The following is a 23,043-nucleotide window of genomic DNA, read 5'->3' as shown; positions in this document are numbered from 1 at the left end:
CTTCCAAAGGTGAGCCGAGTGTGGTATCCCTATTTGCAGATTTCACCCACAGATTTCTAGGTTAGCACAAAAAGAACTGCCTAAATAAAAACACTAACAGGCAATCAAAGCCAAATGCACAAGGAGCATAGCTAAAGATGTGTCACAACAATGCATTTCAAAAAAGGCTACGATTCACAGCCCTGAATGATGTCTTACAAGAGAGGGAGGGAGGTGATATACTAGCTGTCAGCGCTGCTCTGCGCTTTTCCTCACCAGACTCAGAGCCTTCTGCACCCAAGAGGGATTGCCCAGATGACAGAGCACATACATACTCATCTGACAGATTCTTGCTGCCCCTGACCTGGCAGATCATTTCTTGCACCTTTTGCTATTTTAAAATTGCCCTGCCCACTTTGCTGTGCAGCGCTGTGAGGTGATTTATGCCAACCCAGGCTGACACTTACCAGTGTGCTTTCTGCTGTGCATCTGTAAATGGGACAGCTTAAAGTATCTCTTGTTGCAGCCAGGGTACGCGCACATGAAGGGGCGTTTCTCGTTTGTCTCGCTTGCTGAGCGGACAATAGTGGGAGCTACTCCTGGCACCCGTCGGACATCCTGCAACGACAGACTTGGTAATGCAACAGATATCTTCTCAAGCTTTTACTTAACATATTCAAACATTCAGGGACACTTCTCCAGGAGAAATAAATACTTAAATATGTTACGCTGCAAATTGGCTCTTTTGTTTTACGTTAAGAGAGTGCAGCCTTAGTGTGCCTTAATCTCTTCTTTGCAGAGTGTTAAAGTTACCTGAAGGTGAAATACCTTGAATTCTATTTATCAAATTCTCTCACCTATATTTGCATGCAAGATTAAATGGACCATATCCTGACCTCGTGTATAACCACACAATGCTGGAAGAACAGTCACTGGCATATGAAACAGTTTTTGGTTTATACCAGTGTAAGAGATGAGAGAGTGAGCCTCTCCTTATTTTAAATACCCATAAGAAGTTAAAGGACAGGGAAATTAATGTATTGAGTTAATATTAACTGGTACAAAAAACACACACACACACAAAAATATCAAAACAGAGCAGACAGACAAAATAACTCCAAAGGGGGGGGGGAAACAAACCAACCAAACAAACAAAAAAACCCACTCAAAACAAAACTACAACCAAACAACAGAAACCACCAACAAGAACAAAAAGAAATCATACAAAAAATAGGTGGAGCTGGTGAATAGTTCAGCCTTAATGCTTTTTGGCCACTGTCACAATGTTCCATCAAGGATGATCTTCTCCTTCTGAGATAATTAACTTCCTTAAACAATGTCAACTGCTAACTTTTATTCACTCAACACAAGCTGGCTCACCAGCCTGTTTCTGAGAGCTTGCCACTAAATAATGACTTGTTAAACTAGAGAGGAAAGGAAAAAAGAGAAAAGATGCTATCTGAAAACAACTGATGTATGTTGACAACACAGAAGAGACAGATACTGTGTAATGACTTTGCCATCAGTTTTCAGAAAGTATATATTTTACAGTGGTGTTTATTGATGATATGACTGCTTCAGAAAGGGAGGAAATTGACTCCCATGAATTCCTTCCAAATATTCACTAATTGCTTAGACATTAGGAAGCCATCACCTACTATATTTTCTTTTAAGGAAATATGGTTGAATTAGTAAAGCTTCAGAAATCCATAAAAGCAAAATGTCATCTCACACTTCCTTATATACAGTTATGAGATGCAGTCCATTGTAACCACAGAAGCTTCACACAGCCAAAATGATCTGAGATAGAAGTTGCAAACTGGTTCATTATATTTTCATAGAGTCATAGAATTGTTTTGGTTGGAAAAGAGCCCAATTGTTGGTCATCCTGAGAAGCTGGTAAGGAGCACTGTTCTGTAGATATACTTTAGACTGGAAAACAAACAATTTTAAGTGTCAGAAAGAACTCTTAGTTTATACTTCACTGAAGTCAGGATATTTAAGTAAAGTATTTCTTGATACCACAGGGAAACAGCAAAACAAAGGTGGGTTTAATAATATTGGTGAAGTAGTAAATGAACATCGTAAATAGGCAACTGGTTTACCTCCCTGCTATACTTACTTGTATGCCTCTAAAAACTCCATGGGTGTGTATTCTGTATTGGGCCCCACAGCTGTATAACATGGGAGCACTGTGGTTCTCATTTTCATATCCTGCTGTATGGCTGTAAATAAAGAGAGGAATAATGGAAAGATGAAATATTTTTCAATATTCAGCTCCATGTGAAAGGTTTAATTTCTAAAGTCGGTGATAACACATGCAGAGTTTGCTTTTATAGACAGGATAACCAAGTTCAAATTAAATGAATTAAAGGAAGCCTGTTCTACCTTTTATGGATCTGCTCTCACTGGCACAATGCACTGACTCCATCTACCAGTATCCATTAAGACAGTTCAGTAAAAACCAGAAATGTCATGACTTGAACTGTGATGTATTTCCACAAAGATTTTAGGTAAGGGGAAAAAATTCACATAGCAGCATAACTGTGTCATGTGCACATGTACACATTATTTATCAGTTAAATGTGGGGCTGCCTATTGCTAATATCTTTTGGAATGAGCAAAATGCCTCAAGTTTCACATTAAGTGCAGTGGATTTTTGTCAGCACCTCATGACTCAGATATTACCAGATACTACCAAGAAAGTGATGACATTTATAAGAATAGCAGTCATGTACTCATAAACAGCGATTACAAATCAGTGTCCAAACTATTTATCCCAGGGATCAGCTTGCAAGATGCACTACAAATTAACCCTTTCTAAAAATAACAGCATAACAATAACAAAAAAATAGCTTATCCTTACTAAGTGTAAGTGTTCAGCACTCCTCATGCAGCACCACCACAACAGTTTCAAAACTTTATAACATTAGTTGTGTTTTGAGGGTGTCACAACCACATGTTTTAACTATTTATGTTCTTTAAAATCCTACATCCTCCTGTCCAGAATGTTTGGAACATTGCTATGCTTCTTGTTTGTAACCTTCCTAATGTCAACATTATGTAACTAAATTTTAGGGGGGGGTTAACATATATTTTACATTAATACACACATTGCCACATAAATTAATGTGCATTGGCAATGGTAAATGTTCATGAGCTATACTTTGCTAGAAATTAGAAAGCCCAGAACAAAGCCCAAGGGCACACAGCTAGGGACAAAGATGGATACAGAGGATGTTATCCCAGTCCTTGCCAAATGCTTGCAATAGCAATCTGAAGGGGTCCCCGAGGCCCAGACTCTCATTTCACTGGTCCTTCCTTTCTCTTCACTCAAAGTTCATGTGCAGAGTAGAATTACAAGGAGGTTTTAAACCTCTTAAGTTATTTGCAGAACAGTCAGTGGAACTAGAATGCTGGAGAAGACTAAAGAGTTTGTGAACCTCACTAAATGAGAGGGCAGCAGAATTTGGGAACAGCTCTTACTGCAGCATTCCACATTATTCATCCCCAGAGCAGCTTTAGGACCTTGCCACCTGGCAGATGCGTTCCTTCAGATCGATCCTTTTGTTGTTTGAAATGCTAGCTTCAAATCCTGGCCCCATCTGGCTATCCAAATCAAAGGCCACACCTTTGAAGCAGCTATACTCTGCTTATTTCAATTTTAAGTGGCAAACAGGTGATGATAATGAACTAAGTTATAGAGTGACCACAAGGAAGTATCTCTGATCTTGTAGGTAAATCTGTAGTAAAAGATTGAGTAAGATACTGTTATCTGATTTAAATGGATTAAACTCTTCTCTAAATACACACCATGTCCAGCTAAACAGGGTCTCCTCTTGCTCAGGGCCCAGAAATGGCCTTTTGTTCCCTAATATGAGTAACAACCTACCATTTGCTTTCACCACTTGCTCAGTTCAGATTCCCTATCATCATTGAATGTTCCTCTTTGTTTAAAGGCACAAGTCCAGAGAAAAGGTTGAACCCCTGGTGACACCTGTGCTGGTCACAAATTTAACAGTGCACTTAGAAACCAAAATTAAATGAGAGCTACCATTTATAGGAGGAAGTCCTGCAGTAGAAGCTATTGGTGATCTGTAATGTAGTAGCAAGTCAAGGGTAAACATGAACTTCAGTATTAGTCACCCTGAGTATCCGTGTAACCTCTCATTCATGCCTGTGCTAGCAACCTCACACATTACAATAAACAAGAGGCACAAAGTTAGATAAGAAGAATTCCCAGGAGAGACACTTCGTAAGGAAGAACAGTAAAAGCTTATACCATAAAACACAGCCTAACTTTCCTTACAAATTCACATGGTTTCCACCTTCCTGTGATAACTATTTTTGTAAAGCCCAGTCAGTTCTGAAATAATTCCTCCCAGGAATAAGCAGCAGAACAAAGATCTTGTCTGTGCCCTAAGGAATGGCTCTATGAATGGGAGGTGTCCTCCAGATGATCTCCATCTCATTTTTTATTGCACAGTTGGGAAGCCTTCCTCAACATTCTGCCTTTTTCTTATTTCCTCCCATTATTTCTGGTTATACTTCACCAAAACTGTACATACAGCTGCAAAACCTTAAAGATTAAAACCTGCTTTCTGAGCCTCTTGGACCATAATATACTAAGTAATGAATAGTCATCCACTTAACCAGCACCTTAGGAGAGATACTTTAATAATCAAGTTCTCATTTTACATTGGGCACACTTCCATCAACATGGGCTGGTACTCAGCATAGTCATATGGATGGTGACAGCAAAATGGATCACCTGAGATTTCTTTGTTCAAATATTATTTGTTCACCATTAAACACTATAGAATAATCTGGCCTTCAGGGAGACAGAAATTCACAGGTAAATGTTCTTTCCAGTCACTGCCCTTTTGAACTTCTACCTTGCTCTGCACCAACAGCAACCTCATTGTGAAATGCAATTTTCTTTTTAAATCCAGCCTTTCTACTCAGTGCATCCATAATGCATATGACTAAACCTACATCACAGTTTGCACAGCTGGCTTGTTTCATGTTGCTGCAACTTACATGCTAAACTAAAAGCACTGGTAGAAGAACCAATATAAATCTCCCAATACATTACTGGAACTCAGGTGCCTGCTTCACTGCATATGAGAGATACTGGTCAGATGCAATGCCCCCATACATGAGCAGTGTAAGTAACTGATGAATCCATACCTGCCATGCTCTAACTAAATGGAAATCTTAGCAGGGCATGAGTTTGCTTAACTTTCATCTTTTCTAGCCAGGCACTCTCTGTTCGACTAGGCAAAGAGACAACACCTGATACACAGAGAGACAATGCCTGATACACTTAGGCCACCAAGTCTGTAAGTATAATAATGAAAAACTGTCCTGATAGACTCTCAGGACTGGATAACAACCTGGATTTCCAACAAAGTGTACTCTGCACACCCCAGATCCACTAGCAATACATGCACTATAAATTAAAAAGACACATTAGAGATGACACTGTGCTGTTCAGATGGACAGTGATAATCCAGGGTAGGTAAACGTTGATACTTTGGAAGAGACAGGCTTCTGGGAACAGGACCCACACATTCCCTCCCAGCAGGATGGGCTTCTCAGGCAACACCACAACAGCTTGGAGGACTGCCAAGAGAGCCGCTCACTGCCCTGCTGCAAGTGCATTCAGAACACAGCTGAGAACATGGCCAAAGCTCCTACTCTGTGTCTTCCCCAGCTTCAGGGGGTCAGTAGTCCCCAGGAGAAATTCAGTTAAAGCCAAGGAGTAATCAGGGAGTGAACAGCTGAATTAACAAAGGCAGAAAAAAAGACCAAAAAAAAAGTCACCTATAAGGCCCAGAGCTCTTTTTAGGAGAGACACTAGACTGAAGACTCCACAAATCCTACAAGGAGTCAAAAAGTAAGCAAGTCCAGATGAAGCCAAATTGTCCTGCCAGGATCCAACAGAATTTTTCGAGCAAGGACAGAAGGATTTGGCTTCCCAGTCTACTTTTTACTTGTCATATATTTACTCCTAAACGTATGACTCCCTCAAACTTCAATTGGAACTGCACAAAGGCAGAACTGCACTATAAATATTTAGCATTCGAGTTAGTTCATGAAAAAAAGGACTCAGTATATTTTGTTCTCTGGTTCTAGGCAGCCAGAAACAGACCTGGAAACACAGCCATAAAATGTAATTCTAGATAACTGTGAAACAAAGACTGATACTTAGGCAACACAAAGCGCCAAGCAAGCGCTCTGTGTAGTGGAGCATTTAGAAGAGCTTGCTTTTACCATTAGCCCAGCAAATCCTCGACACTCTCAGAGTAGCTCTTTTAAAATGATTCATCTCAGAGTTGTACAGATTGTACAAAGATTAATAAAAATGAAGGTTTTACAGATGAGAATGTGTGATGAAAAACAGAGCAGCTTTAGAGAGTTGTATCAATCTAAGTGGTTATAAAAAAAAATCATAAAAGATGACATTCTAATCTGAATATCTGAAGATATAATCAAGCTGCAATTTCTCTCTCACACCATTTTTACTTTGTTAAACTGAAACTGTCTGTCTAATGTATAAAGCAGTTACAACTTAATCTGAAGAGTTAAGCTTTTTATTATTATTTCACAAACAAAACAAAAAAAAAAGGAAGCTTTAGGGCATACTGAGGAGAGCTAGAAAATTTCAGCTGAAATGTGAATACACATTGATTCATGAGATTCAGACTTGGAAGAATGAACCAAAAAAAAAAGCCAGAAAGCAAGATTACATAAAACAGGCACCACATTAAGCATCAATTTAATTGTGTTTCAATGCAGGAACAGGAATTTTAGGGTTTAGAAACAGAGCCAAAAATGAGGCAAAGTGAGGGTGTGGGCTTGTCCCATTGATAACAGAACATAAAGGAAGAAAAGTGGAGTTAATTCCCTCTGCTAAAATATTTACCATCCAGCACCCTGGGAAAACTATGTATGGAGAGAGCAAAAAGATTCTGGTTAGTTATATAGAAGATCATGTTTCAGCCTGTTTTTTGTCTGATACTATTACAGAGGGCAGAGTATAAAGCTGCATTTTTATCTGCACTTTCCAAGGCAAAGGGATATTAAAAAGTGTGATTTCACAGCCTTTCTGCCACCTTCAATGAGAAAAGCAGCCGACTGATGAGAGGAGGGCACTGGGTTTTCAGGGGACCCTAGTTTCTCTGACTTGGTTTTGGTCGGCTTGTGACTTTTTTACCATGGACAAGAGTGGAATCAAGATTTCACCCAACATTTCTCTTCAAAATGAGACACTTGGCTATCAATGGGGAAAGGGAAATTCAGTACTAGAGACAATAGGGCTTTCTCTATTTCTAAGTTATCTTGATTGCAGAACTAAGCTCGGGGAAGAAGCTTTGCACCTCTAAATTTTTACTACCTATACCAGTAAAGCCAAACAGAAATAGCTTCACAATTCACAGTATCACAGTATCACAGTACCACAGTATCATCAGGGTTGGTACTGTGATACTGTGATTCACTGCTAGACAAAATAATTGCTCGCTCTCTTGTTTTAGAAGTGGCTTTAATAGTGTTCCATGGAAATCACACCAAATTTTCCTTCCAGTGAGCCTGTGCAAACAACAATAAATACTCATTTTCTGCGGAACACGCTGACTATTTAACACTCAAGTAAAACCAAAAGAGTTTCTCTGGCTATATACTTGATCGCAGGTGACTGTTGGAAACATGGATCACAACTTTTAGGAGCAGCTGAAGAGATAACTGTGCAACATTTCTGTTCAGCCATGCTGTTGGCTATGTGGCTACATTTCTTGCGTGCCCTGCCATGTTATGTCCTGTTTCGTATAAGTTATTTCCATGTCACGTTTATATAGAGCTCCTCAAAATATCATGTAGAAGTTTTCAGTCATGAGACAACACTGTGAAGGGAAGTAATATTCTCCACATTAGACAGACAAGAAAACAACACAAAAAATATCAAGGACAGAAAATGAAGGGACATCCATTCTGAGACGTTCAGGAGCTGAGTTCTCAGGGTAATAAACAAATGAGCCTCTGACTTTCCTGCAGCAGTATAAACTAAATCTCAACTGCTCCAAACTACCACAAGACAAGGAACAAACCATCACCAAACAGTCTGAAGAGATAAACTCCAGTCCCACAGTGATGTACAATGCCTTAATCATGAAGCTGTCCTTACAGATCCTTCCAACTGCCGGTTTGTGTGACAGCTCTCACAGACCACAAGCCAGCCCTCCTTCTTGCCTACCAAAAATTCAGAAGGTGACAGAGAAGACCCTGGACAACTCATAATGAAGGCACTAGCTCACAAGTCACTGTTCTTCCCTCATACAGTTTGTAAGCACAGCTTGAACTCAACTTTTGCTGTTCAGAAACTAAGCAAAACTCTACAACACATAATCGACTCACTTGGACTATATGGTAGCAGTAGTGGGCTGCCATCTTCTACAGGGACAACACCTTGCAGAGAAAAGCTCATTTGGGCTTCAGCCCTTTTGGTTTGCCAGCAAATAGAAATATCTAGAATTCATGCTGTAGCCTCTTCCATCTGCTTCCCCATTTACACCTCTTTCCTCTTGCCCTGCCAGTCCATCATGTTGCTGCACGCTGCCAGAAGACAACATCTCTGCTGACTTCATGTCGACTGTTCAGCAGGTACTCCATTCCATACCTTTAAATCCACACCTCTGCTTATCACTCAGGTCATGCCTAACATTCATATCTACTGAAAGCACTCAAAGAATAAAACCCACCAAGACAGACAATCTTATCCACAGTTCCAATATCTGACATTTAAATACCCAGGGAAGAAAAACCATTCAGGAAAAAACTCTTCTAAGGCCTTAAAGCCATAGGTAGAAGCAGGATTGGAGCAGATAAAAGTCACTTCGTAGTTTAGAAGCCAGGCTCTTCTGATCACACACAAGCAGGACTGCTCATAAGGCTGCACTTCAACAGGAATGATCTTTTCAGTGACAGAAAAGGACACAGCTTTGGCCACCTGACAGCATTCCCTGTCAAATGTCCAACTTTTAATCTGGAGCAAGGAGATTCTGGAGCTGACCAGCCAAATATTGGCAAGGCACTAAACAGCTAAAACCAGAAACTTGTCCGATAAACAGCTAGATAAATTAAGCACAGAAGTTGTTAACTAACTCTACCTGAAATGGATGGCAACAGCTTCATTTCAGGATGTTAAACTTATGCTGAATGTGAACCTAGAAAGCAAGCTACTGAAGTGGTTTGCTGTCAAGCACAAAGGGTATGGCCCATAAGTTTTATATAATTTATGCATAATCTCTAACAATTTGCAGAAGTTAATGTTTTCTTCTTGCTTACAATGTGCAAAAAAGGCTCACTGAAGCCAGGAAGAAGCACTGGGGAGAACTCAAGGCAAGAAGCTAAACAAGGACTGTCATCATCAGACAGAACCTAGAAGCTCCATATTTCAACAGAAAGATTGATTCCAAATTTCTTAAATTACAAGATTGAGAAAAGCATCTGAAATACGAAACGCCTGGGAATCACTTATGAACAGTTCATCTATTTTAAAGATGTAAATCTTGGGAAGAATACCTTATGTTCATGGCAACCAAGATTGGAGGTACTGTGTATTGTAACTCTCAGCCAGAAAAGACAGATAACTATTTTGGCTCATATTACCAGTGATGAGGCTATGTCTAGCACTGATTTTCCACAGATTCTACAATCTTGGCCTATACCAAAACTTCCAGCTTTGTTTTACCATAGATCATTCATCTTGATTTCTTCATTTCCCACCCCCCTCCTTTCATGCATCTTAGGTCACATACTTTAGGCTGCTAACAGTCTGACTTCTGGACAAGTAAGAAGCCATTTATTTTGTTCAGTGCTCCTTTAATATTTCTATTGTGTCCTTTTTTTTCTCTCTCTTTGAGTTCCCCAAAGAATAACCTCTTCCTTGCTTTAATAACTTGGACCTCAGTCAAGGTTGATGTGTTTCTCCATGTCGCAGGATATTTTCTTCAGAAGAGACAAAACAGTGTCTAATATTGCAATGAATTATTTTTAAAGGGTACAGATTAAAGAGGAAATAAAAAACACTTATTTAAAAAAAATAGGAAATAACCTTGAAAAGGAGAGAACCAGCAGCAACAGTACACAACTGTAGGATCTGGGAATCTTCTCTAGCCACAAGATTGCTCCATGACAGACCTCTCTTCAGGCTCAGTTCTCTACTTCATTTCAGTACAGATAGTTTACTATGTTACTATCTTCTTCCTCTAACCTTCAAACACCATTTGTGAATGAGCTAGAAGCAGATACATAATCATGCCACAGCACTGTACACAGAGTCCATCTTGAACGAGATTCTCACATTCATGGAAGACTACATGAAAGCATAGATCTATGTAGGGACTTCTGTTCTGCACTTGAGACTGCACACTGAGAACACCCCAAAGCAAGCTGGCAGTACCTATCTTTGACGGGGAAGCTTTCATAGCCAATTATCTACCCAGGGGAGAACAGGCAATCTTCAGCTTTATCTTGGCCAAGATCTAAAGGTGTCTCTTTCATTCGTGTTAGTGACCGTAGGTCAAACAAGGTGAAGATACAGTATTGTACCAACTTGTTGGGTCTGCACCTGACACTCACTGGGTACGCCAAAGGCCAACCAACTCCGAGCAGGGCTACTACAGGCACCGGCTGTCGTGCGGCCTGGTGCTGGCACCGCGCGTTCCCTCCTGCCTTCCTCGGCGTGCTGCGCTCAGACTCAGGGCCGAGGGCGCTGGAGGTCGGGTGTGGGCTTGGGCTGCCCGGCCGGGCTGGAGCCCCGTGTCCCCCCCAGGGAGGACGCCACCCCGGCGGGGCCCCGCGGCGCCTGGAGGCTTTCCTGCCCTCCCCGCGGCAGGAAGCCCCGCGTGGGAGGCGGGCCGGAGCCTCTTCCCGGCAGGTGGGAAGGCGACAATGATCAGGAGGAAGGAAGCCGGGAGGCGGCGTGGCCGGGACACAGGACGCAGGGCCCGGAGAAGGGAGGGAAAGGGAAGAGGGATGGTAGGAAAGGGCGACAGCTCGAGGAGGAGAGCGTGGAGGGGCTACCGCAACCCCCTCGGCACTGGCCTCAGGCCCATTCCCAGTCCTGCCCTGCCCAGGGATCCTCGGCTGAGCTGTAGCTCCGCGGGGCAGATCAGGAGCTGCAGACTGCCCTGGGAGCTGCGCCTTTCACTATTGCTGCTTCACCCGAAGAGCCTGAGCTGGGCAGCGCCCGAGCACTTAGCTCAATATACTACACGTGTTGTTAACATACCCCGTAAACTACAGCCAGAAGAGGAGCCGCTGTCCGAACTGGCCAGCATCTGTTCCTGGTAGTGACCAGATTCACCTCGTAAAATGCAAGATAAAGTTAGCTCAGTAGTAGAACTACACTACACCAGAAGTTTAAAACAGAAAAGCGCCTTACCCTTTCAGCGTAGATCCCAAGTTCATTTGATTCCACGTCATGCACTCAAGCTGTGAGGTCATTTGGTACAAATTGTCACTGTTGTGAAAACAGGTAGCATTAGAACTAAAATCATAGCGACCAAATTAAAACCAATACACCAAGACAGCGTTCCCTGTTACGATGCTTAGGTATATAACAGTAGAAATTTAATTTTATATAATTCATTGTATCGACATTTTGTTTTGTTTTGTTTTGTTTTGTTTTGTTTTGTTTTGTTTTGTTTTGTTTTGTTTGTTGGGTTTGGGGTTTTTTTAAAGAAAATTAAGTATAAGAAAACAAAGGGTATGGATTGAAAAGTCCCTTTCATTATGAGTGCCTGACCATTTGTAAATAGCTGGAAGTGTGGATATAAAACATATTCCGTACAGAAAAGCAATACCCAATATTGACACGTTGAGATCGAGAAAATGAATACGGGCGGCCGGGGGGGTAAAGAAGCAGGTTATTTGCTTTAAAAAGGCAAATCTGTTAACTGTTCTAATCAGGAGAGCGAGAGACCACGCAGTGAATGGAGTGCAGCATCTATCGTGGCCAGTGATGGATGTGGCTACATAGAGGGGCTTGACAAGCGGCAGAAAAATGGAGTGGCTGAGAGATAAGAGAAGCTCACCGCTGGAACACGCTCTTTCCCCGCCGATACACATCGAAGCCAGCTCGGGGGGATGCGGCAGACCGTGGCTTCCCGAACACCGCTTTCCACTTTGAAGCGGCAAACCCGGGCAGCGCCGTCGCGGTGAACGACTGCGAGATGCAGGGGGCAGGGGTGGTCCCGCGGCCGCTGCCATTGCGGAGACGCTAGCCCGGCAGGGTCTCCGTCGCTATATACCAAAGCCCAAAGAGGTGCCGCCGCCCGTGGCATGCCACCTCCTCCTCCCCACCCTGGAGCTGACTGTGGAGACTCCTCCGCTCCGGGCTCTTCCCAGCGCGCAGCTCCCCGGCCGGGCGCGGGGGCAGCGAGGCGGGAGCTCCCGGGCCCCTTGGCCGGGTCCGTGATTGATGCCGGCGTAACAGCCGCTTACAATGGACGAGGGTCTCCCCATGATTAATTACACCTAAACTCGCTGGACGTCACTCGACGCGGTGAATTGATATCAGTCTGTTATTAGAAGAGAGTATTTTTTGTTCTTACTTTTTTCCTTCGCGACAGGTAGAGGCGACCTAAAAAAGTTAGATTCCAGTGGGAAGCTTTTGCATATAAAAACAAATTAAGTGACTTCAATCCCGAAGTATGCGTAATACCATTTGTCAGTATCACTGGACACTATTATTCATTAGTATGTCTGAACTGCTATTATGCTACTACAATGTCCTGCATATCAGCTCAGGAATTGTTAAACTCTCCTGCAGTTTCCCCATTTGCAATAGCAGTCCGTGCTGGTCTGTGCCAACTACGTTTTGCAATTCCACGAATTCTTCCTGTAATGCTGCTGTAATTAATTCCTCCAGGACCCTGATTTTTATTAGAAGTGCCCGCCCGATGCATTTACAGCAGGAGATTTCCCTTTAACTTTCTTTCGCTTGACAGTTCATTTATAAGAGCCTCCCCCACGATATCCACTTTTTCCCCTCCTTTGCTTTTTCATAAAGCAATACACTTATTCATCTTGTCACTAGCTCGCAGCCACTGTATTGCGTGCCGCCTTTGGGTGACAGTGTCCAAAACAAACCTCTTTGAAACCAACGCAACGTCCCAGTCTGAAGTTCCCTCCTGCCCTCCCCGACTTTACGGCCGCGCCTCACTCCTGGGTTTGCAGCTCAAACAAGAGTTTAACGGCGGAGCTCGAGGTGGCTTCAGCCTGTGAAGGGAGCTGGCCGTGGCCCGCCCGCGTAGCCCTCGGAAAAGAGGCAGAGACAAACCCCAATTTTTCTGCCCAGATCGGACCCCACGCCAGCCCCACTACGCTGCGATCTCTCTGCACGCCCCGAGTGGTCTATATCCCGGCACTGGGTGCACATGGAAGGGCATCACCACACCGGATGCAGAGGCGTCTTTGTAATCTCTGCTGCCAGCAGAGGCCAAGAGGAAAATTTTCTTTCCCGCGGAGGTGCTGAGCCCACGACCCTGCGGGGTTTACATCTAGAAAAAACCCGGACTGCCCAAGCTTTGGCCAAGCCCTGTGAAAGCGGCCCAGGGCCGAGAGGCAGGTGATCACCCCCAATAATCCCGGAGGCAGGAACGGCCGCGCCGTCCGCCGTTCGCCCGGGGGCGCACTGGGCATCGACGTAGGACTGAACATCTCGCATTTGACGTGTGACAGAGAATAGGACATCTGCAATTCCATTTACGCCTCGCCATGGTTTGTTATCGACAGTACCACGAGGTGATCTCATGGAATTAACGGCTCCTCTCCAAACCTCGCCTTTGGACGAGGTTTGAATAATGAGAAGGAAAGTGGGGTCTCCGGAGATGTGCCTGCATTGATTCCAATCAGAATCCTTGGGCCTCCAAAGGGCCACAAAGACGACACTAAAAATAACTTATTTTCATTACAGAGATGCTTTTAAAGAGGAACGAGAGGAAGGGGGGGGACGGGACATTTCTACAGCGGGAATTAATGTAAGTTGGAGTGGAATAAAAGGAAGTCAACGCTGAGCAAAAAGAGAACTTAAAAGGAAGCCAGTAGTAGATCATATAGAGTTTGTTTTGGCCTGCATTACAGTATTACCGAGTTCTTGACCTCTGCACAGAAAAAGCTATAATCTGAACCGAGACTCCTCCACTTTTAAAGTCCTTGTAAGTGTGACTCACAGTAAATTTTCAACAAAGAGCATGTTTACTACATTAAACAGCGCGAGGTAGAAAAGTTCACATCACCAGTTTAATAGACCCACAAATGCTAGCCATCCAAAGCACACTTGCAATCTGTGAGGCTTTGTCATCCATGTCCAGCTATCAGCAACAGGCGCAGTATTCCTTGGCAGAGGAGCGAGCTGCGCTGTAAACACAGAGCAAGAACTTGCCGAGGCGAGAGATTTCAGCGATACTTTTGCTTCCAGTATAAGAATTACGATCTTTCGACCGTTTCGTTCAAGCTATCGCCTTCCCGGCTGCTTTGCCTTGGTACGGGAGGGAAGGAAACGCTCCTCAGCCCCAGGCCTGCGTAGCACTCCCCGCACGGCCGCAGGGCTGACAGCGATCGGGCTGGGCCGAAGGACCGCGGGGAGCAGGAAAGACGAGAGCGGCTTCTTTCGGGCTCTTGTACCCAGTTGATGAGACGGAGGAGAGAGGCAAGAGAGCATCAGGTGGAGGTGGTTCCCTCCTGAATCTCTTCGGAGATACTTTCTTGCGGGTGTAGGCTGGGAGGACCCAAAGCCTCGCCCACTCTCGTGGGCGAGGGAATACGACGCCTGTGTGCTACTCGAGTGTCTTAGGGAGGCGTGAAGGAAAGGCGGTACCGGGTGAGCACCGACCCGTTCCATTTCATGGGAACGTCCCATTCCCAAGCTCGATTCCTCCTGCCACACTAACCCCTCTCCTCCACTACAGGCGAACGGGAGCGCCTGCTTTCCTCAGCCAGTGAGAGAGACCCTGTCACAAGGGGGATGAGACCATCCCCTGAGCACCCCACGCAGCGGTGGCGATGAGATGTGCACGGAGCAAGTAGCGGACATGGCCGCGGAGAGCTTGAGTGCCACGTCCCTGTCACCCCGCAGCTCAGGTGCGGCCATACATGTCAACGCTGAGCTGCCAAACTTGCGCCGAACCGCGAAAAACGAAATAAATCTTCAAAAAGAAGGTACGGGATTAATGTTGGTTTAACAAAACCAGCAATACAGATTTCGCCCGATTATCTGGGTGTGAAAACTGGCCGGGACAATGCGGGCGGATTTCAGGCCCTTCGAAATGTGCCTTATGCGTCACGTTTTTGCACCGTAACTAGTCACCCACTTTCATGACAACACTTCTTAGAAAGAACACTTGTGTAGGAGTAACATCGTTTTTACCCAGATGCTTTTGAACATGTGCAGGAGAGGACATGGGGAGACCGGGCCGAGCTCACCCACTTGTTGAGGCTCAGGTGTTGGAGCAAGCCTCGTGTAACTGGAACTGCCCTCGGCATGGAACAAGATCTGCCCTGACTCAGACTCCCACGCATCAGTATTGGCTTGCGTGAGGTTTAAGGGCTTAAATCCTTATCCTACCGAAGTAAGCACTAAAACTCCCAAGGAGCAGAGCAGAGAGTGGCTGCGTTCGGGAGCTACCAGGCTGTGCTCAACCCTTCCCACTGTTTCCCGGCAAGGGCATGTGGAGCAGAAAGCTCTCTGCACAAGCAGGGGTTTCCTATGGGAATCATACCACCCAGGACCGAAGTCGCGCCACAAAACGGACAAACAGGTACAAGCTCTGCAGGCGGGAGCGCCCGCTGTGCAGGTAACCCCGACACGGGAGCGGGGAAGAAGCAAGCTCCAGAGGGCGGTGAGGCTGGGGAGATCGGTAGCTGACCGTGGCGGCTCGGAGCTGCCCTCCCCAAGCCTCCCTACAAATCATATTTATAGATTTCCATGCAAGGCGAGCAATCTCTGACACTTCAGCGAAGCACTTCACCCCGCCAATTATTCTGCAAGCTAATCTCTCTGGATAGGCTTCTTTCCTTCCTTCATTACCTCATTCCCTCCTTCCCTTGACGTCAACTCACGTTCGTTAGCGAAGTGGCTTCTGGAAGTGACAGAATTTTGTTGTCCCATGTCCAGTGCTGATTAATCGGGGGTGATATAACCTGCCTACAAAAGGAGCCGCACGGCTTCCTTTGCGGAGCATATTGTTTTTGCGTGCAGGAGTTACTTAGCAACTTCAAGATATGGGACAGGCTCCAAGTTCACAAAAAGTTGAAGAATAAATTTTGGGGAACTTCTTTGCTCACTAAACACATTGTAAAACTGCAAGAGACACGCCCAGCCCCCAAGCCAGACCGATGAAAAAGCGAAGCCGCGCTTGCAACGGCCTCGGCTGTTGGCAGAGTTCGTGCTCGCAGCAGATCTTCAGACGCACCTTTCTCTCAACAGGGAAATCCTATCGGTTCATTGCTCCGTCTTAAATAAATAACCTTCCTGCAGGCCAGTCGCCGTCACCCCTAGGAGCCATTGGGGGGCTCTGGTCTTGCAAGATGAAGCCCCTGGACAGAGTCGACATTTAATTGCATGTACCACGCTCTGTCCATCGCTGCTGCTCACCAGCGATCCCTCCCACACCTTCCAGGCCTTCGGGAAGGGCGGGTGCGCTTCTTGCACATCGGATCTTGTCACTGGAGCAGGCAACTTGCAGGCTGAGATGCGGCAGAAGGGACCGGGATGCTCTGGAGCACGGTTTGGTCCAGGCTCTGTGGCGGAGCCCCGCAGCCAAACCCCAAATCCTTAGCACACGTAGTCTACGGGACAGGCGGGCTCCCGCTCTCCAGCGGCAGCCGGTAATCAGCGCTGCCGGAGAGCGGCTCCCAGCAACGCGCCTGAGCCCTGCGGGAGGTGCTCGGCCAGCGCCGGCCACCGCAAGGGCTCGGAAGGATGAGGCTACGCGGGAAACAGCTCTGAGACACTGCGAGGCCCGGCGTGGAGGGCGCAGGGTCTTTTGTGTTTGTTGGGGGAATAGGGGACTTTCTTTGTCTGTTTCTGGGTTTGGGTTTTTTGGTTGGTTAGGGGTTTTTTTGTTTGTTGGAGAGGTGTGTGTGTTTTCGGTTTCGTTTGTTTCTTGTGGGGTTTTTTGTGTGTTTTTTGGTTATTTTGTTGGTTTTGTTTTGTTTCGTTTTAAGTGTGAACTCTTTTTTTTTTTTCCTGCGAAAGGAAAACTAAATCTGTTTCCTAGCTGAAAGGACAAAGCTATCTGAACGGCATGGTGGAGAGCCTACGTCAAGGCAAAGACCCGCGCAAAGAAGGCAAGGCGAAGCTCGCTGCCGGCGGAGGTACCTGTTGTAGGGAGTCCGGAGGAGCAGGGCCTGGCTGCCCGTGCAGCTGTCGGTGGGTGTGTGACAGCCGTACACCGGAGGAGGCACCGAGTACTGCTGGTCACCTGTGGAGAAAGCGGCAAAAATTTAACCCCTGCGGCGGCCCACCCTTTCCCCTCACCCTGCGCTGTAGAGGGGGCTCCAGGGCCTTGTCCTCCAGCGTTTGTGAAGCTCTATCTCCATGATAGGTCTGGGGAGTGGTGAACAGGCACGACTCCGGTGTCACTCTCTTTGAGACAGGCCCCTGGGGCGGGAATGAAGTCTGCACCCCGCAAAGGCTGCAATTACCTAGCGAGGACTGCTGGCTGATGGGGTCCTCGTGTTTGAAGGAGTGGTTTGTAAACTGAGCAGCGTGGTGAGACGGCGTGTGGCCATAGCTCGGAGTCCCGTCAAACGCCACGGTGCTGTAACCTGCCGAAGAGATCACAGAAAGGTTAGGAGGAACCTTGAGCCCTATCGGCCGCTAGCTCCCCGCGATCTCCGTCCAGGCGTCGAGCGAGAGCAGCCCACAACCGGCGGAGTGCTGCAGGCTCCCACCGCCCGTCGGCATGCCGCGGGCTGTAGGAACGTTGAGCGCTCATTACACCGTGCTGATGTCCCACTGTGCTGCTGCCCACGGTGGTGAAAACGTCATGCAGAGGCTGTGTCCCACCATTCAATGTCCCGCCGCACCCCCTTGCCTAGGACATGCCCTTCGTAAGGCTGCGGGGGCGGGTGGGACTCACCCCGGCCCAGTGAGAAGCGAGCCGGGCAGCCCGCTCCGATGGCGGAAAGTCGGAAGTCTCGTTTGTGCTTAAAGACAACAGATCGGCTTCAGTAATAAAAAAAGGGATGTTTTCATTAATTGTTGTTCATATTAAAGAGGAAGATTCCCATCTGCTCAGTGTACTCCTCTGTCGTTTCCAGTTTATAACTTATCTTTCTTTTTTTTTTTTTTTCCTTTAAGAGAAGCTTTCTGAAGAGTCTGCAATAAAAAGGTGGAATGCTACATAAAAAAATAGAACTCCTCCTTTCAGCGAAAATTGCTCTCCAAAATAATAAACAGCCTATTTTGTTTCCTACAGCGAGCAGACTCAGATGGAAAGAGAGCACCTCTGCTGACCCTGGGCCGACACCAAATCGTAAATCAGGTGCTTGGACACCAACTTTCATTAATGACTTGGAGCTGGCTAAACAACTTCAGCTAAAAAAGTAATTACAAAGTAATATTATCTCAGAGGCTTCTCGGCTCATCAGCATTTACCCCGAGAACCCTGCTCTCCGAGAGTCACTCTTAAAAAAAAAACCAAAACAAAACACCAAACCAAAACAGAAAGTCCGACGAGGACTGGGAAAAGAAACCAAAGCACCGACGAGCGCTCCTTCCTTCCCTCACACCCCTCTATTAACCCGCTTATTCCAGCTGTCCTCCACAGCCCTCTCCGGATGTGGCATGCGGGCGAGTTTGCTAGTGGACAGGGAGCACTCGAGTTTGTTTCCAGGCTCTGTGTTCCTGTTGGTGCCGGGTGCCCGGTGATGTGCAGGTCTCTGCTCACCACTGCCAGTAGATAATCACGGCGGAGGTCAGACAAAATAAACCGGGACAGAGCAACAAAGCAATTCGATAGTTGTTTCTCCGGTTTATTTTCTAGGCGCACGGTCTGAATCCAATGACATTAGAGGACTTCATGAATATACAGGATTCCGCGGGAGAAATGAAGGGAGCACTAGAAAAGGAGAGGGCGAAAACCAGAAGACTTTGAAACTTTCACCTTCGCGATGATTTTAAATCGTCCCTGAGACTGCCCTGGGATAGAAGTGGTGCTGGTTTGCCCTAGGCCAAATTTCTCTCACATTCTCCTTGCCTTAGAAGCAGAGCTTCTTCGCGGCGATACGAGCAGCGATGACAAGCTGGTACCTTAGGGGCTCCCATCCCACAGCTGTTCCTCGTTCCTTATCTCCTCCCTTGTCCCTCAAGGTAGAGATTCAGCCTTCAGCTCCCTTTTCCCCCATTTCTCTCTGCCTGCTCTTTAATTTTCAGAAAACACTGACAGTTTCTACGTTACTTTTGGCCAGGCGTAGACTTTCAGTGACCTTCAAAACTCAGCTCGGAGCAGAACGCGGTTTTGGCCGCATTTTCCGGTGTTGCCTGACCCAAAGCTTCAGGAATGTGATAAGAAAGTCGAGTTCTGAACCGAGATGCTGATAGCGGGGTCTCTTTAATTAGGGCGTTATCAGAGCCAGGTCTGATTAAAATGTGCTGAAAATAATTGAAAGTTGTACATCTGCTGGAGAACGAGGCCCGCTGGAGGCATCCAGTTGCTGGAGGCTCCCAGCTGCCTAAGCAGACAGGCGATTGAGAAGACGAAAATTGGGCAGAGGTTTCAAAGCCTGAGTTCCCTAATCCCCCCACCCTATCCCAGACTTGGCAGAAATGTCAAGGTAGCGTCTTTCCCACGGTCAGAGAAATCAAATTAAAAAAGGAAAGGAAGGGAAAGGAAGGGAAAGGAAAGGAAAGGAAAGGAAAGGAAAGGAAAGGAAAGGAAAGGAAAGGAAAGGAAAGGAAAGGAAAGGAAAGGAAAGGAAAGGAAAGGAAAGGAAAGGAAAGGAAAGGAAAGGAAAGGAAAGGAAAGGAAAGGAAAGGAAAGGAAAGGAAAGGAAAGGAAAGGAAAGGAAAGGAAAGGAAAGGAAAGGAAAGGAAAGGAAAGGAAAGGAAAGGAAAGGAAAGGAAAGGAAAGGGGAAAAACTAGTAGTTCAACCTTGAGGAAAGCCAAAGCCAGAACACTTTATCCATCAACAACAAATAGAAGCAAACACTCTGCCAAAATCTTCCCTGCCAAAGGAGCTCGCTGCAATCTTCCCTGCCAAAGGAGCTCGTTGCGTGCTGCAAAACCACTTTTGGCTAAGTCCCAGTGCCACCCTTGCGGGGATGCAGCCCCTAGCTGAGGGAACAAACCTCGCCCCCACCTCCGCCAGTGGAAAGGCTGGTTGGTCGGGCGGACCGCATGAGCCGTGTCCTAGCTCCCCTTGAACGTCTTTCTCCCTCCTGAAGGCCCATGAAGGGCCTCGATGCTCCCAGGGCCGGGCCGGTGTAGAGCTGCGGCCCCTCGAGCAGGCACAGGTGTGTGCTGGGCTGGCGGTGCCGTCCTCAAAGCGAGCAAAGCCCAGCGCGGACTCTGTGTTTTGGCACAGTAAAGGCTCTGTTTCTTTCCGGTGAAGTTAAGCTCAGACTACAGGGTGACGCTGGGTCGCAGCTATTTTCCTTCTCACTCACCTAGTACTGGATTTATTTTCCTCACCTTCCTCTCTGCCTTCTCGCTACTCTTTGGGCCCAGCGATCACAAATCCTTTCTAGTGTCTAGAATTACTGCAAATGTCTAAAAAAATTCCTCGGCAGAGCTCCCTGGCCTCGCCTGAACCTCCAGAAATGCTGTCCACCTTTCCCTGCCGGGATCGGCGACCTGATTCAGGCCCTTGGATCTGCGGTTTCCGAAATTAGAGCCCGGAGCTGGGAGGACAGAGGAGTCAGGGCTGGGAGACGAAGGCAGCAGAGCATAGGGACCGCGACTCGGCGGTGCCCGGGGAGGTCTATGCGCGGCCCTGCTGCTGAAAAACCACTTCCCCTGCACCGCCATCGCCTGTCCTCGCTATAAATGTCGCTTCGAGCTCCCTTATCGGCCTCGGGCCACCCGTCGGTGACTGGAACAGAGCGAGCCCGTCCAGCTATGCTCTGACCTCTGCCCTGACACCTTTTGCCATCCGGAAACGTCCGAGTCCTCCAGTTGCCCCTAGCCCCTCTCTGTGGGTGCATGGTTGCCCATGGGTGCAGTGCATAACAAGCCCGAGCTGCTGGCTGGGTGCGGAGAACCCTGCGACCTAAGCGGCGAGACCCCGGCGAATCGTCCCGTTCCTGCTGGGCCGCGTAGCCCCTGACAGCCCGCCTCGTCTCGACCAGAACCACCCAGCACCTCGCTCGGGACCATGGAGTGTGGGGCAGGAGCTCGACAACACGAGGCAGGCTGAAGGAGGAGGAGGAATAAGACCCAAAGAGGCTCGGGCAAGTTCTTCACAAGCTCGTCCCCTCTCCCTCCTCATGTTTGCGCCAGCAGATGTTTATACTGCAGCCACTGGAAGAAAACCGATTAGACGATGATCCCGGTGCCACACGCAGGGGATGATCCATCGCTCTGCCGTGTAGCCCACGCGAATTTCTCAGGGCTGTGCAAACCGCAGCCTCTCCTGGTCTCGGAGATGTTGAAAATACGCTATGTGGCGGCCCTGTTTGTGTTTTCCAACCTGGGAGCATTCAGCACTCCCGAAGGTAATACAGGGGGCTTGGAAAATACTGACATGCGGACAGCGGTTTTCGGATTTAGGAGGAGGTTTGGGGGTAACACCGACATATATCCTCATTCTCCCTCTTCCCTGAGATTTGCAGAGAGAAATGTGTCGGGGCACCACCCCTATCTCTGTTCCAGGATTGCGCCGTCCCCAGCCCGAACAAACCTTTGCGAGGCGAGAGGCTCCTGAGAGCCGGAAAGGGGCCACGGGGGATCTAGCCCGACTGGCAGAGTGGCCCGCCGCAGCCCGCTGCCCCGCAGGAATGGTGGGGGCGAGCAACCGGTGGCTCCTAAAACTCCCCGGAGCTACGTGGCTGACTTGAGAAAAGAATAAAGAGGCACGGAAGGGCTGGATCTCCTAACCCTGGCCGGCTGCCGCGGAGAAAGGCTGCGCTCGGTGTTTACATCGAGCGCGGCCCGGCGAGGCTTAAACGGACGCCCCCGGGGGCCGTATCCCCGAGCCCGGGTCTCCTGTCAGCGCTGGTCTTACCCTGGTTGCGGATCGCTTGCTGGCTCTCCAAGCAGTTGGGCAGGTAGGGCCCGTTAGGGAACATCCTAGCCTGGCCGGAGGGCGGCTGGCTGGGCGGCGGAGCGCCGAAGGGTCCATAGCGGCAAGCCCCTGCAGTACCGGTGAACTGGCCGGAGAAGTGGACGGTGAAGGCGCTCAGGTACTGCTCCTCGTGTGGATCCGACCCGTTCCAACTGGGCTCCTGCTTGATGAAGGAGTGCGGCCCCAGGGAGCCGTAGGAGGCCCCTGGGGGGAAGTCCAGGACGGGAGCCCACTGCGCTGCGCTGCTCACCGGCATGGTGCAGTTGCTGTTGCCCGGCAGAGAGGGCACGGAGGGCAGCAGCGCGTTGAGGTCTCGAACATCAGAGCCCATTTGTTCGCAGACCTTCTGCCTGCCTCCGGGCAGCCAGTCTCCTCCCGGGCCGCACTTGTTCCAGGATACCTGGCCCCTGCCCGCCAAGCCGGAGGCCGGCTCCGGCTGCAGGCACCAGGCTGGCGAGCTCAGCCCTTTGGGAGAAGTTTGCTCCGCGACGCAGCTCCCCGGGTCCAGCCCTGCGGGAGCTGGCAATAACGACAGGGAAAGGTTGTTCTCCAGGATCGCCTCCGGGTTTGAACCTTCTCGCAGAGCAGAGCAGAGCAGGACAGGGCAGGGCGCGGTGTGCTTGTGTCCGTCTGTCCGTACTCAGGGGGCACAACCGCCTCGCACGCCTCACCTCGGATGCCTGCTCACCCTCGAGTTTGCAAAGCTCAAATAGAGGCGCTTGCAGGGGAGGAGGAGCCAGCCACGCCGATCCTCCATTCACACAGCCTTCG

At 47.8% G+C, this 23,043-nt stretch overlaps 1 protein-coding gene across 2 annotated transcripts in view; it reads right to left on the bottom strand.

Moving 5' to 3' along the window:
• Positions 1-22,897, bottom strand: part of WT1 (WT1 transcription factor) — a 33,651-nt gene extending 10,754 nt beyond the window's left edge. For both annotated transcript variants that reach the window (XM_064163824.1, XM_064163825.1), the window contains exons 1-6: positions 22,213-22,897; positions 17,692-17,814; positions 17,366-17,468; positions 11,426-11,503; positions 2,102-2,204; positions 447-597 (exon numbers count right to left, since the gene is read on the bottom strand). In XM_064163824.1, the coding sequence (XP_064019894.1) occupies positions 447-597; positions 2,102-2,204; positions 11,426-11,503; positions 17,366-17,468; positions 17,692-17,814; positions 22,213-22,603 (949 nt within the window). In that variant the 5' untranslated portion in view covers positions 22,604-22,897. The remainder of the gene's footprint in view (positions 1-446; positions 598-2,101; positions 2,205-11,425; positions 11,504-17,365; positions 17,469-17,691; positions 17,815-22,212) is intronic.
• Between the last annotated feature and the right edge of the window lie 146 nt (positions 22,898-23,043).

The sequence above is a fragment of the Pogoniulus pusillus genome, chromosome 24, assembly GCF_015220805.1.
Source record: "Pogoniulus pusillus isolate bPogPus1 chromosome 24, bPogPus1.pri, whole genome shotgun sequence".
Classification (NCBI taxonomy): domain Eukaryota; kingdom Metazoa; phylum Chordata; class Aves; order Piciformes; family Lybiidae; genus Pogoniulus; species Pogoniulus pusillus.
This window is presented reverse-complemented; position numbering and strand designations above follow the sequence as displayed.